Source organism: Macaca thibetana, chromosome 3 (assembly GCF_024542745.1).
Source record: "Macaca thibetana thibetana isolate TM-01 chromosome 3, ASM2454274v1, whole genome shotgun sequence".
NCBI lineage: Eukaryota > Metazoa > Chordata > Mammalia > Primates > Cercopithecidae > Macaca > Macaca thibetana.
The window spans coordinates 7,346,413-7,362,144 of NC_065580.1; the positions used below are offsets into that span (position 1 = coordinate 7,346,413).

The 15,732-nt window shown below is 43.4% G+C and overlaps 1 protein-coding gene across 2 annotated transcripts in view; it reads right to left on the reverse strand.

Annotated features, from left to right (window-relative positions):
- Nucleotides 1-1,410: 1,410 nt before the first annotated feature.
- Nucleotides 1,411-15,732, reverse strand: part of GALNTL5 (polypeptide N-acetylgalactosaminyltransferase like 5) — a 65,617-nt gene continuing 51,295 nt past the window's right edge. For both annotated transcript variants that reach the window (XM_050785894.1, XM_050785893.1), the window contains 3 exons: nt 13,644-13,761; nt 6,869-7,018; nt 1,411-1,692 (listed from right to left, as the gene is read on the reverse strand). In XM_050785894.1, the coding sequence (XP_050641851.1) occupies nt 1,537-1,692; nt 6,869-7,018; nt 13,644-13,761 (424 nt within the window). In that variant the 3' untranslated portion in view covers nt 1,411-1,536. The remainder of the gene's footprint in view (nt 1,693-6,868; nt 7,019-13,643; nt 13,762-15,732) is intronic.

Here is a 15,732-nt window from a genome sequence, read left to right on the forward strand (position 1 = left end):
AAAATACAAAAATTAGTTGGGCGTGGTGGTGGGTGTCTGTAATCCCAGCTACTCAGGAGGCTGAGGTATGAGAATCACTTGAACCTGGGAAGTGGAGGTTGCAGTGAGCCGAGATCAGGCTACTGCACTCCGGCCCGGACGACAAGAGTGAAACTCCGTCTCCAAAAACAAACAAACACACAAAACAAAAAACTTCATTCCTTGCTGTATACCAGCAACTAGAAGAATACCTGGCTTCAAGCAAGCACTCATTGTTGATTGAATGAGCTCAATAGATGATTCAAATTGTTTTTCTGCTGTAAAAACTAACTTACCTTCTTTCCAGCATAGACTATTCTCTTCCATTTTTTTTTTTTTTTTTTTTTTTTGGCCCCTTTCAATGTGTTTTTTTCTCTCATTAGCTGTCTCTTTCTGAATTCAGTGTCTTTCACCTCTTAGCCACCATCATCAGCGTGAAACCAACAGTGATCTGTCTAACCCCAAAGATGCCAAAGAAGTACTTTGGACATCTGGGAATGTGTTTACACAGGACAGACAAGGCACCCAGCTGCTGCTTCCCTGATCCCAGCTAAACCGTTTACCAAGAGTCAAGAAGTGTCTGGAGAGCTGGAGGCCAGAGCCATAGGAGGGGACAGACATGAAAAAGGCAAAATCGGCTGGGCACAGTGGCTCATGCCTGTAATCCCAGCACTTTGGGAGGCCGAGGCAGGCGGATCACGAGGTCAAGAGATCAAGACCATCCTGGCCAATATAGCGAAACCCCGTCTGTACTAAAATACAAAAGTTAGCTGGGTGTGGTGGCACGCACCTGTAATCCCAGCTACTTGGGAGGCTGAGGCAGGAGAATTGCTTGAACCCGGGAGGCAGAGGTTGCAGTGAGCCCAGATTACACCACTATGCTCCAGCCTGGTGACAGAGTGAGACTCCTGGAAGAGGGAGTATCTTCAGATGACAGAAGGGCTGGCAGGGACACATGGGGAAGCTGGCCTGGAGAGCTGACCAGACACCCAGGCAGGTGGACTGGACACCAGACGTTCAGGTATGCAGCTGAGCAAGGTGTCATTACCAGAATCTACCCTGGCAGGAAGAAAGGAGCTTGCTGCAGCTCAGCCAAAGTCATGAGAACATGGCTCCCTAAGAAGGCAATCGCAACAGATTGTCTGGGGCAGAAGCCGGGTTGGCAAAGGGAAAGCAGTCCCTACAGTCCACCAGGGCCAGGTGGGTGTGGTAAACAAATGCGCTTTACTTAAACTCAGTCAGCTGTATGATAGAGTCGTAACTGTGTGACCACTTAGGACATTTCTAATGTTCAAGGTCTTGTCACCTCAGAAATTCAGTAGCAGATGAGTAACAAAGTATTAAGAATTTTCATTAAAGGGGAAATAAAGGCACCCACATCATAGACCATTCTGGTCATATTTTTTTAATTGCATTTCACATAATTCCATGATGTTCCAATCTTACATTCTTGTGCCACTATGTTGAATGATTAGGAGACTTTTAACTCTTTATTAATCAAAGTGATTTGTTTTCCTTTCATGATCTGTTCACAGATGCCTCCAACTCTGGGAAGACATTATCCAAATACCACTGAAATGACTTGCAACCCAGTCGTTTCCTTAACTGAACACGCTCGTGAATGTTTCCATAGGTAACATATTTCAGACCAGGCTTTCGAAGAAAAAACTGCTCCTACATGAAAATACAGAGTCAGCCATTATGTTCAGCCAAACAAATCTTCGGTGATCAAATGATTATATCTAACATAGACACATGTATTTTCATCATGTGAACTAAAAAAGCCCTCAAGATCCCAATTTTTTTCTGTCCAAGGAATGAAGGCAGAGACATACTATGGGACCTCGGATTTACCCACCATGCACATGTTCACAGCACGTGCCACGACACCCTAAGTGGCATAGCGGGATCCAGGAAGACTGGGTCCTGCTTCTCAGCCAAAGAATCACAGCCACCTATTGTGGTATCCCCTTTCTCCTGTTTTTTCAACAATACCCAAGGACAAACCCCCTTACTCCCTGGTCCTGACCGTATGTTTGTCTTTCCAGAAATGCGGGATGATGTAGTAAAGGGAGAATAGATCCTGCAGGAGTACAACCTGGGTTCAAAGTCTGGCTCTGACATTCAGGATCTGCGTGACCTTAGGCAAGTCCTCCCCTTGCAAAGTGGTTGTGAGGGTTGAACAGTCTAATAGGGACATGCAAAGCCCCTGGGCGAGCATGGCTGGCACATACTAACCGTCATGTCTGAGATGGTCATTATTATCACCACACTTGGTTAGTTTTTTGTGTGCTCTGACTTGAGGAAGCCCCAAGAATGAATGTCTAATGGACTCTGCTGGCCCCCTGTTGAAAAAAGGTATTCTAAGTAGACTGAAGCCCTTTGCGAACAGAACGCTTATCTTTTCATCTGTGTTTTCCCAGGCCTGGCAGACCTGGGAATAGTGACAGTGTTGAATGACAGAAGGAGTTTGCTCATCCAAATTAATGTATTATGGGCATGCCATGTTGGATTCTCCCTGGGGATCCATGACCACCGTAGGTCTTTACCATCACATTCTGCCACCCCTAGGTCCCCAGGGTGGATTGGTGCAGGGGACGAGCCTGCAGATGGGGGAGGGTGCCATCATTTTGGAGACAAGACAGCATGGATGACCTTAGGCACATCTTCCTGTCCAAAGCCCTCTCTTGTCCCAATCAGTCACTAAATTTCCCATTGTGCTGTATTATGCAATCCATTGGTTTTTATACTTAACATCATATGCCTTTAAGTTAACTTTTTGGCACTATATGCTTTGTGAAATTCAGTAAACCATGCAGAAATAGCTATATTCAATTCAACCATCTAGATCCATGACCAGCGTTCACAGAAAAAAAAAAATCAACAAACATGAAAATAAGCTCAAGATTTGTTGTAATGAAATACAATTTTAAACAATGAGATGTTTTTAACCTACCTGATTAAAACAAACAGTTCGATTATAACCAATATGAGGAGACAGCCACTTTCATATACATTTGATGGCAGCACAGATGACGAGACACACAGTGAAGATCATTTGGATGTTATCCCATCAGGATTTAAAATACACTAACTCTTGCCCCAGCAAGTTCATGTCTTTAATTTATTCCAAAGATGTATTTGCAAAAATATACACAAAAAAGTATGTCAATAATTCTCATTTCAAGGCCAGGCGTAATGGCTTATGCCTGCAATCCCAGCACTTTGGAAGACCAAGGCAGGCAGATCATGAGGTCAGGAGTTCAAGACCAGCCTGGTCAATATGGTGAAACCCCATCTCTATTAAAAATATAAAAAATTAGCTGGGCATGGTGGCACGCGCCTGTAGTCCCAGCTATTCGGGAGGCTGAGCAGGAGAATCACTGAACCTGGGAGGCGGAAGTTGCAGTGAGCCGAGATTGTGCCACTGCACTCCAGCCTGGGTGACAGAGCAAGACTCTGTTTCAAAAGAAAGAAAAAACAAAAGAATTCTCGTTTGAGGATTGTGAAGAAAATAGCAAAAAGCCGGGGAAATCAGAATGCTTATCAACTGGTACTATTTATTAATGGGATCGATTTTGGTAGATCCAGTTAAAGGAACTATTTAAAAGAATAAGATGTGTTTATATGTTCTAATTTTGAAGGACAACTTGAAATCCCCCTGCCTTTTCTTTCCTGATCATAACCCTTTTCCTTTGTTTTAAATGCTATCTTGATTACAAATTCATTTCTTTTCATTCTAGCTTTGATATCTGATTATTCATGCACAAATTAATATGGTTTAATTTTACCCATTTGAACTTTACAGGAAGGAAATAATACAGTATAAGTTCTGTTGTGTTTGGCTGCTTTCATTCACCATCACATCTCTGAAATTTACCTATGCTCTTGTGGTACAGTCACGCACTATGTGATGATGTTTCAGTCAACACCTGACTGCGTTCATAATGGTAGTCCCATAAGATTACAATACCATATTTTTACTGTGCCGTTTGTTTAGATATGTTTGGATACACAAATACTTACCACTGGGTTACAACTGCCTACAGTGTTCAGTAGAGTCACATGCCATACAGGTTTGTAGCCTGGGAGCAATGGGCCATACCATAGAGCCAAGGTGTGTAATGGGCTATACCATCTCCATCCCAGTTTGTGTAGGTACAGTCCCACAACAATGAAATCACCTCATGATGATTTCTCATAATATATTCCCGTCGTAAAGTGAGACATGACTATACACTATAGTTGGTTAATTTTCTTTCTTTTTTTTTTCCTTTGAGATGGAGCTTTACCCTTGTCACCCAGGCTGGAGTGCAGTGTTGTGATCTCAGCTCACTGCAACCTCTACCTCCTGGGTTCAAGCAATTCTCCAGCTTCAGCCTCCCGAATAGCTGCAATTACAGATGCTCACCACCATGCCCGGATAAATTTTTTTTTGTCTTTTTAGTAGAGATGGGGTTTCACCTTGTTGGCCAGGCTGGTCTCGAACTCCTGGCCTCAGGTGATCCACCCGCCTCGGCCTCCCAAAGTGCTGAGATTACAAGCGTGAACCACCGCACCCTGCCCAGTTAATTTTCATTGCTGTGTAGGATTATAGCAACTAAATATATCACATTTGTCCACTCTACTCTTTTTTTTTTTTTTTTGAGACGGAGTCTCGCTCTGTCGCCCAGGCTGGAGTGCAGTGGCCGGATCTCAGCTCACTGCAAGCTCCGCCTCCCGGGTTCACGCCATTGTCCTGCCTCAGCCTCCCGAGTAGCTGGGACTACAGGCGCCCGCCACCTCGCCCGGCTAGTTTTTTGTAGTTTTTAGTAGAGACGGAGTTTCACCGGGTTAGCCAGGATGGTCTCGATCTCCTGACCTCATGATCCGCCCGTCTCGGCCTCCCAAAGTGCTGGGATTACAGGCTTGAGCCACCGTGCCCGGCCAGTCCACTCTACTCTTGATGAGTATTTGTATTGTATTAAGTTTTGGCTAAAAGAAATAATGCTGTGTAGAAGTTTTCTTGTTCATGCATCCTGGTGCACAAAAGCACTTCTGTAGCATATGCATGAGCAGAACTGCTGAATCACAAGGTATTCAGATCTTTTACTTTAGTAGATGCTGCCATGCTGTTTTCAGATGCAATTTTGTAAAAGTCAACACTCCCATAAAGCAAAAGCTGAGAGATCCTATTGCTCACCGACACTTGGGCCTATAAGGTTTTTTTTTTGTTTTTTTGTTTTTTTGTTTTTTTTGAGACAGAGTTTTGCTCTTGTTGCCTAGGCTGGAGTGCAATGGTATGATCTTGGCTCACTGCAACTTCCTCCTCCCAGGTTCAAGAGATTCTCCTGCCTCAGCCTCCTGAGTAGATGGGACTATGGGAGTGTGCCACGACACCCGGCTAATTTTGTATTTTTAGTAGAGACGGAGTTTCTCCATATTGGCCAGGCTGGTCTTGAACTCCCGACCTCAGGTGATCTGCCTGCCTTGGCCTCCCAAGTGCTGGGATTACAGACATGAGCCACTGTGTCCAGCCAGGCCTGTCAGACTTTTAAAATTCTGCCAATCTAAGCGGCGATGTTGAAATAGCTCTTTGAAGTTTTAATTCACATTTCTCTAATTACAAAAGAAATGGAGCATTATTACCTTCATAATTAAAGTGTGTTTTTTCAATTAGAGAAACATAAGATGAAGACCAGGACATACACTGTCAGAGAGATTCTTACATATTTCCATTTCTTTGTCTGAAATGAGATTTTGCTGGGGATTTTGTATTTATTTACACATAGCTTCTGGATGGACATGCACCCTTGTAAGTCCTGGCAAGGTACTTAATTCCTGGGGAAATGCACAGATAATAGGGTATAGCTTTGATATGGAAATCTTTGGCTGCTGGTCGAAAAGTGGTAGTGGAAGTTCTCACACAGTCCCATGACCAGCAGCATCCACATCGCTTGGGAAATCAGCGGGGAAGAAAAAGAATCTCAAGAGTTGTACATGGGCCAGGTGCGGTGGTTCAGGCTTGTAAATCCCAGCACTCTGCGAGGCCAAGGTGAGCGGGTCATGAAGTCAAGAGACTGAGACCAGCCTGGCCAACATAGTGAAATCCCATCTCTACTAAAAATATAAAAATTAGCCAGGCATGGTGGTACGTGCCTGTAGTCCCAGCCACTCAGGAGGCTGAGGAAGGAGGATCACTTGAACCCGGGAGGCGGAGGTTGCAGTGAGGTGAGATGGCACCACTGCACTCCAGCCTGGGCAACAGAGCAAGACCCCATCTCAAAAAAAAAAAAAAAAAAAAAAGAGTTGCACATGGGGACAGGGCAAGGAGAAGCTGTTTGCTTCAGGTGTGGGACAATTCCCTGGAGGTGGGAACGGAGGGAATAGATCAGCACCTCCATAAAATGACTGCTCATGTTGGTTGATTTACTTCTGAGAGACTTGAGTTTTCCCAGAAATTAAAACAAAAATAATGAGGTGTAAGAGTAGCAGCTTAGGATGAACTGAGAATAGGGTTGGGGATGGATTGATGAGGGGTTAGAGGGGTGCTGTATTCAAGAAAAACAGAGAAAAGAACAACTATCAATAACTATCAATAGGTAGTTTTTTACCCTCATCCTCCTCCCACAGTCCACCCTCAAGAAGGCCCCAGTATCTGTTGTTCCATGCTTTGTGTCCATGTACAATGTTTAGCTCTCACTTATAAATGAGAACATGCAGTATTTGGTTTTCTGTTCCTGTGTTCATTTGCTTAGGATAATGACCTCCAGAACAAACGCTGGATCTGGAAAGGCAGCAGCAGGCTTCCTCAGAACAAGTCCTGCTCCAGCCTCACATGCATTTTCCAAGTCAAGGATGTGTTCCCCACCTTATATTCATCCAGCCAAACGTGCACCAGTCTTAGGTAGTTATGTATCGTGGCACTGATGATTGCAGAAGTTTTTCTAGTCTGTTTCTTACTGATATGTCCTACTCGAGAGCAGGGGATTATAAAGAGTTGGCCTCCACACATCCAGATCTAGGCATAAGAAGAATAAAAAACATATGAATGCATTATTACTGGTAATAGGCAACTGCTTTTAAACAAATATAACGGCCAGGTGTGGTGGCTCATGCCTGTAATCCCAGCCCTTTGGGAGGCTGAGGCAGGCAGATCACCTGAGGAAGGGAGTTAAGTTTAAGACCAGCCTGGCCAACATGGTGAAACCCTGTCTCTACTAAAAATACAAAAATTAGCTGGGCGTGGTGGCAGGTGCCTGTAATCCCAGCTACTTGGGAGGCTGAGGCAGGAGAATCACTTGAACCTGGGAGGCAGAGGTCGTGAGCCGAGATCGTGCCACTGTACTCCAGCCTGGGCAACACAGCGAGACTCCATCTCAAAAACAAACAAAAAAAAACAACCACCACCACCACCCATAAAAATGGCTAATTATTACAACAGCCTTATAATTCAGATTCTGTGATTATTCCCATTTTACAGATGAGGAAACTAACACATTGGTTAACAAGTTTGCCCAATGACACAGAAGTTTCACAGCAGAGTGCAAGGTTCAAATTTAGAAAGCCTGACTGAGAGCCAGCAATGAAGACAAAGGGGTTCTGCCTCTCTCATAATTACCTACAGGAATTGCTGGATGTAGGCAAGAAACAAGAGAAATGCTAATCATGACTGAATTCAATTATTCATCTTTTTTAATACCTAAAACTCCTTATGTTGCTCACTTTTAATCACTATTAATTTTACTACACAAAAGTAAAATATAGCCATTGAAAACTTGGCAAATACAGGAAAGCACACAGAAGAAAACATAATTCACTTCTTGTCCTAACATTCTGAGTAAGTCAATATTAACCCAGATACATAGGTAAACTCATGTAGACACAACAACATTAAGATAACTTGCTTTTTTTTCATTTGATGGTGTATGAAATTATTTTCGAAGTCTTAAGTTGTTTGGACATTTTGGTAGCTTCTGATTTTTATTATTAAAAATAATACCCCAAAGAACATGCTTATGATATAAATCTTTTGCACCTGATTTCTCATCTTACAGTACACTTGCCATAACTCTTTTAATTACTCTAACCACTCCATGAGTAGTTCTCACACCAGCACAACTCAGCCATTCTGGCTAAGCCTAGAAGAACCACTTTAGCGATACAATGGATTATGAGAAATAACTATTGCTTGTTGTTTTAAGGCACTGTGTTTTGGAATGGTTTGTTATACAGCAAAAGCTAGCTGATCCATGAAGGAGCATTTTCCTCCTAACACCAGTTTTGTTTTTTTTTTCTTTCCAACTTACATTTTCAGTTCAAGGGTACATGTGTATGTGTGTTACGTGGGTAAAATGCATGTCTGCGGGTTTAGAGCACAGATTATTTCATCACCCTGGTAATGAGCATTATACTCACTAGGTAATTTTTTATCCTCACCCTCATCCCACAATCCACCCTCAGGAAGGCCCCAGTATCTGTCGTTCCCTGCTTTGTGTCCGTGTATAATGTTTAGCTGTCACTTATAAATGAGAACATGCAGTATTTGGTTTTCTGTTCCTGTGTTAATTTGCTTAGGATAATGACCTCCAGCTCCATCCATTTTGCTGCAAAGGACATGATTTTATTATTTTTCAATGGCTGTGTAACATTCCATGGTATATCCGTAACACATTTTCTTTATCCAATCCACTGACTTTTGTTTTTGTTTTTGTTTTTTTGAGACTGAGTCTTGCTCTGTCATCCAGCCTGGATGCCCCACCATCCAGGTTCAAGCAATTCTTGTGCCTAAGCCTCCTGAGTAGCTCGGATTACAGGCACACACTGCCACACCTGGCTAATTTTTGTATTTTTGGTGGAGACGGGGTTTCACCATGTTGGTCAGGCTGGTCTTGAACTCCTGACCTCAAGTGATCTGCCCACCTTGGCCTCCCAAAGTGCTGGAATTAGAGGCATGAGTCACCGTGCCTGGCCCCAGTCCACTGTTGATGGGCATCTAAGTTGATTCCATGTCTTCATTATTATGGAAAGTGCTGCAGTGACCATATGTATGCATGTGTCTTTATGGTAGAACAATGTATATTCCTTTGGGTATATACCCAGTAATGGGATTGCTGGGTCAAATGCTAGTTCTGTTTTAAATTCTTTGAGAAATCTCCCAACTGTTTTCCACAATGTTTGAACTAATTTACACTCCCACAGCAGGATATAAACATTCCCTTCTCTTCACAGCCTCGCCAGCATCTGTTATTTTTTTGACTTTTTAATAATCGCCATCCTGACTGGCTAACACCAGTTTTATTTACTCAAGTAAATAAGACCTCTGCCCACTTAGTTGGTCATTCCAGAAACTTGGTGTGATAGATTGAAACCTTGTTCAATAAACAGCTCATTCCTCGTCCCTCACCTTGGGGCACAGTGCGTTTCCCTGACCGACTGAATTTGGGCTTCTCTGTTTGACACATTTGGCCAATGGATTGTGAGCACACGTCACGCGTGCAGAGGTGTAAATGTGCTGTGTGGTTTGGCTTGACTTTTGAATTCCTGCCATTCAGCGTGAGAAGAATATGCTGTGAGTCGCTGCTACTCCTAGAATGATAATCAGATCTGGATCCCATTCAGAGACTAGAGCCAGCCCAACAACCTCTGTTCTGAGGCAGAGCCACTTTGGCCAACCATGGACAGATGAAAGAAAAAGTAAACGCTTATTGCTCCCAACCACTCAGTTTTGAGGTAGTTTATTACCTAACATCATGGTGGCAATAGCTGACTACTGCTGTGACAGTAACTGTCTGATTCCTAAAACTCTTGGGAATAGAAATTCTGAGCAGATGGGCCAAGGGTAACCCACTGAGGTACTGGAGTGTTCCAGGCAGAGAGGGAGAAGAGTGTTGAGTGCCTTTCCTAATTCTCCCTCATGCAGGTGTTTGCGAATTTGCTTGACTATTTCTCTACTACAGAACACATGGTTTGTTTTCACACCACAGCATCAAGGAGAGTTAGCAACCTTGGGTGGAATCTAAACTGGCACTGATATCTAAGAGGTTCAGCATGGGGGAGAGGCAGAGAAAAGGGTTTCTCTAGGGATAATCTTTCAAGTGCAGGGCGAGGCCCCAGTTCCTGGAGCAGCACAGCTTGCCAGCATCTGGGGATGGCAGGATAGACTGCAGGTGTGGGGGAGATCGGGTGAACCAAGACTGCAGATTGTTGGGACTGTTTGAGGCCAGCCTCTGCTTTGCCAGGAAAATTGAAATGCCATGTTGAAGCTCAGTTAGGAGAACCATTCAGAGACTAGAAGTGAACCTGTAGCTTTGTGGGCATCCACGAACCATCACTTTCCACGAGCAAGAGTAGCACCGAGTTCAGGGCAACTAAAAAAAAATTCAGAGCATTGGAGGCTTCCAATCCATTGCCAGCCTCAGATGGAAGTGACTTAGAAAGAGGGTAGAACTGAGCTGGTGGGGTCTCAAGACCTGAAGCTGAGCAGACAGCATGAGGCAGGAAACGACAGGTTAGGAGCAGAGTGCTTACAAGTTCCGTGAATTTGGGCAAGTTACTCAACCTCTCTGTGGTTCAGTTTCTTCACTACAAGTCGGAGATAATGGTGGTACTTACCTTACAGGTTTGTTAGGAGGATTAAATGGGTTAATATCTATAAGATTTTAGAGCAGTGCATGTCAGATATAAGAACTTGTTAAAATACATTTTATCCTTTACATGTATCTTAAATGTGAGTTCTTTAGGGAAGTCATCTAAGACACATACATCCCCCAAGAGAAGGCTAGGTTCTCCTTTTAGAGGGTCCCATAATACTCTGTATTTCTCTATTGCACTTATCAAAAATAATTTTTTTGCTTTTTGAGTCGGAGTCTCGCTCTATCTCCCAGGTTGGAATGCAGTGGCATGATCTTGGCTCACTGCAACCTCCACCTCCCAGGTTCAAGCGATTCTCGTGCCTCAGCCTCCTGAGTAGCTGGGATTACAGACATGCACCATCATGCCCAGCTAGTTTTTGTATTTTTAGAAGAGACAGGGTTTCACCATGTTAGCCAGGCTGGTCTCGGACTCCTGACCTCAGGTGATCCGTCTACCTCGGCCTTCCAGATTGTTGGGATTATAGGCGTGAGCCACTGCACCTGGGCCAAAAACAAAATTAAATATCTGATAATTTCACCCTACTCAATAGATAGAAGGTTCATGACATTAGAAGCCATTTTTGGCCGGACCCGGTGGCTCCCGCCTGTAATCCCAGCACTTTGGGAGGCTGAGGTGGGCAGACCACGAGGTCAGAAGATCAAGACCATCCTGGCCAACATAGTGAAACCCCATCTCTACTAAAAGACAAACAAGTAGCCAGGCGTGGTGGTGTGCTTCTGTAGTACCAACTACTCGGGAGGCTGAGGCAAGGGAATCGCTTGAACCTGGGCAGCGGAGATTGCAGTGAGCCAAGATCACACTACTGCACTCCAGCCTGGCAACAGAGCAAGACTCAAAAAAAAAAAAAAGCCACTTTTGTATTGTGTGCCGCTGTATTTTAGCACCCAGCACAGTGCTTCATACATATCAGTACTCAATACATATTGTTGCATGGATGAATTAATGAAGACTGTGTCTTCTTCTCAATGATCAGCATACAGCACAGTTTGACTCAAACGAGGTGCTCCTTAAATGAGGGCTAGATTGAGCTTAAATATTACTCTCAAGAGATAGTCCTAAACCGAAACTATAGAGTTGGATATTATCATGATGCAGGTATTAGTTACAGCCATGGGGATTGATGCAAGTATCCTACTAAAAATATTAACAAGGGTGTAGCACAGACCCTCGGCAATCAGAGTAGATGTGCCCTGCCAAGTGCTATTCCCTTAGTTACTGGAACATGGGAAGGTCCAGAGAGCCTGGACCTATGGTTGGGCTACAAGTGGAAGGTATTTGGCTGGCTCTGAGTAGAGGGTTTTTCACACCAGATGCAGAAAGACTGCGTTATGTTAACAACCAGCATGGCTTCACAGGTGCAGAGGACCTGGATGCTGGCCCTGAGCCCTGAAGAGCACATGGTGTAAGAAGCAAAGTCTGACAAGGATGGAAACTTTGGGGACACCTGTGTCTAACTGATGAGCAGCAGCAGAAATTCCTGCAAAGGAAACTGAGAACAACTGAGCGTGGAAAGCAATCCAGGAATACTGTTCTAACATCCAAGAAAACTTCTGGAAAAGACGGTTTATAGTGTCAGATGCTGCAATGACCTCAGACAGATGGAAGATCAAAAGCCATCCATTAAGGACATCAACGTGAAACTGGTGGCAGTTCCTGGAACGATGTCACAGAAAGCTGAGGGCCTTCTAGGATGTCGATTTACTGGAATGAGGAGTAAACGAGAAATGAAGAGGTGTATGCAGGTGCGGAGATCGTTCCTCCTCAGGAAAGACAAGGTTACTTGTCGTGGTTAGTGACAGCTGCCGGTGTCAAGAGACTATTTCAGCTACTTATTAATTTACATATTTCTTTATAAAAAGACACCCAAGTATACTTAAAAGATACGACGGGCCATCAGGAAAGGTGCCATTGAAATATTGGAGTAGGAATAATTGATGTTCAAATAATAGTTGTCATTTGCTATGTATAGGGAATGTAGGGCCAGAAGAAGGAATATACTGACTCTCCACCTCTGCCTGTATAATACACAAAACTGATCACGTTATTAGATCATGAAAGGAGGGAAACTCCTTGAGCCATTTTCTTAGAGTGCAATATAATAAAACAAGGAATAATCAACCAAACAGAATAAAATGTGCCAAAGGCATGGGCGTTATGAAATAATGCCCTGGTCCAAAGGGAACTTGAGAATGAAAAAAACAAAGCAAAAAAAAAAAAAAACCAACAAGCTTAAGAGGGACCATCAAATAGAGGCTTGGAGGAAACGATATTGTTCTAGATATTTTTATATGCATAATCAAGTATCTGAAGCATTATGAAAGAAGTCTGCTTGGGAACCTTAAAAGTGAACAAATAACTGGCCAAAAGAAGGAAGGAAAAGAGAGAGAAAATCCAAAACAGAAAAAATTGGAAAAAACAACTACTGAGACAGTAAAAATAATAGATTTAAAATATTATATTAATTTGATATACCATACATCAGAAATAACAAAACATATGGTATAAGAACCTAATATTTTTAAATTAAATATATTTATTTTAAGAAGTAGAGGCTAGGCACAGTAGCTCACACCTATAATCCCAGTGCTTTGGGAGGCCAGGATGGGAGGATTACTTGAGCCCAGGAGTTCAAGACCAACCTGGGCAACATAGCGAGACCCCATCTCCTTTAAAAAAAAAAAAAAAAAAGGAGAGATGGGGGTCTTGCTATGTTTCCGAGGCTGGTCTTGAACTTCTGGCTTCAAATAATCCATCTGCCTCAGCGTCCCAAAGTGCTGGGATTACAGGTATGAGCCACCACACCAGGCCAATAATCTAATATTAAATGTTTTCCATTTTTACAAGAAGCCCCATAAATTGTTTATTGCATGTGCCACTGGAATGGTATGGGATGTTCATGTAGGAAAATTTAGCATAATTACCACAGCATTGTATGTGACAAAGTTAGGTTTCACTCTCTATAGTTATTTTAAAAATAAAATCTGAATTACCCTTAGTGAAAGTTCCAAATTTTCTCCTCCCCAAAAATCCATATCCTTGTCATACTGTCCAATTTCATTAAAATAATGCCGACGTATAGCAAAAATTCCTCCAGACATTGCAGGTGACCTAGAAAGGGGACATAAATATGAAATTAATTTCACAGAGAAAGTCATTCTGTATTCTCCTCAAAATTATATTGAATTAGTAATAACTTATAGTTTAAAATGAGAAAACAGGCCAGGTGTGGAGGCTCATGCCTGTAATCCCAGCACTTTGGGAGGCCGAGGCGGGTGGATTACGAGTTCAGGAGATCGAGACCATCCTGGCTAACATGGTGAAACCCCATCTCTACTAAAAATACAAAGAATTAGCCAGGTGAGGTGGCACGCGCCTGTAGTCCCAGCTACTTGGGAGGCTGAGGCAGGAGAAATGCTTGTACCTGGGAGGTGGAGGTTGCACTGAGCTGAGATCGTGCCACTGCACTCCAGCCTGGGATGACAGAGCGAGACTCTGTCTCAAAAAAAAAAAAAAAAAAGAGAGAGAGAAAACAATACTAAAATTATCTTATTATACATTTAAGTATATAAAATTACCAAAAACCACAACTAACAAAAGTAGGCAGTAACTTTTACTTAGCTCTCACCAAAATATGTATGCGATATATTCTAAATGTTTTCATAATGAGAAGGAAAATGACATTTGGAATATGAGTTTCCCATGAGGATGACAATTGAACTGGGTAGCAGGGTTCAGAGCTCTCCCTTTCTAAAGATATTAGGTGAATTGTAATATTTACTTCTGGACAAACCATAATATTAAAAAGCATCTTGTTTTGTCCACCAATAGTAGGGCCAAATAATACCAAACTAAGTCATTTGAAAATAGTCACAGCTGGGTGCGGTGGCTCACACGTGTAATCCCAACACTTGGGAGGTCGACGTAGGAGGATTGCTTTAGGTCAGGAGTTCAAGACCAGCCTGCCCAACATGGGGAAACTCCATCTCTACTAAAAATACAAAAATTAGCCAGATGTGGTTGCCTTCACCTGTAAATCCCAGCTACCTGGGATGCTGAGGCATGAGAATCACCTGAACCTGGGAGGCAGAGGCTGCAGTGAGCTGAGATCATGCCACTGCACTCCAGCCTGGGCGAGAGAGTGAGAATCTGTCTAAAAAAGCATATACTGAGCACCTATGTTTTAGGGATATGAGTCACTCAACACACAAAGCAAGACCCATGTGTAGGGGAAAGGGTAGGGAGACCAATTAGAGGGGCAACAGTGGTCCCAGAGAAAAATAATGGGATCCTGGATAAGAATGCAGCAATGGAGATGGTAAGATGCGGTTGAATTCCTGGTATATTTTGGAGACAGAGCTAACAGATTTGCTTATGGGTGGGGTGTGGGTGTTGGAGGAAGAGAAGAGTCAAGGCTGACTCCAGTGTTTTTGGCCTGCACACCAGATGGACGGAATTGCCGTGCACTGAGATGAGAAACACTATGGGTGGAGCAGGTTTTTGGCAGGAAGATTCTCTTCGGGGTGTGTTTGAGATGTCTATTTGGCATTCAAGTGGGGCTATGAAGTAGGTAGTTGGATGCAGTTGGATACATGAGTGTGGAGTTCTGAGAGAGGTCAGGGCTGGAGACATCCTCAGGGAGTCATGGATGAGGTGGATGAGAATCACTGTGTGAGTGAGTGGAGAAGCATAGTGGACCAGCCCTGAGCCCTGGGTGCTTCAACATTGACAGTTGAGAGGAGGAGAGGAACTGGCAAAGGAGATAGGAAGGAGCAACCAGGGATGGAGGAGAAGGACCAGGAAACTCTGGTTCCCTGGAGGCCTAGGGAGACATGGGTGTCCAAGAGAAGGGCGTGGCCAGCAGCATCCTACATGGTGGCTGGATCAGCGAGATAAGGACTGGAACTGAGCACTGGGCTGAACCAGAGAAGGTCATGAACAAGTCTTAACTGTGAATGGCAGGGGGCGAAGCCTGATGGAAGTGAGTTTAAGGGAATTGGAGATAGTGATGGACAAATCTTTCTAAGGCTTTAATACGAAAGAGAGAAAAGAGGATGTAACTGACAGGAAGTAGGGTCAAAA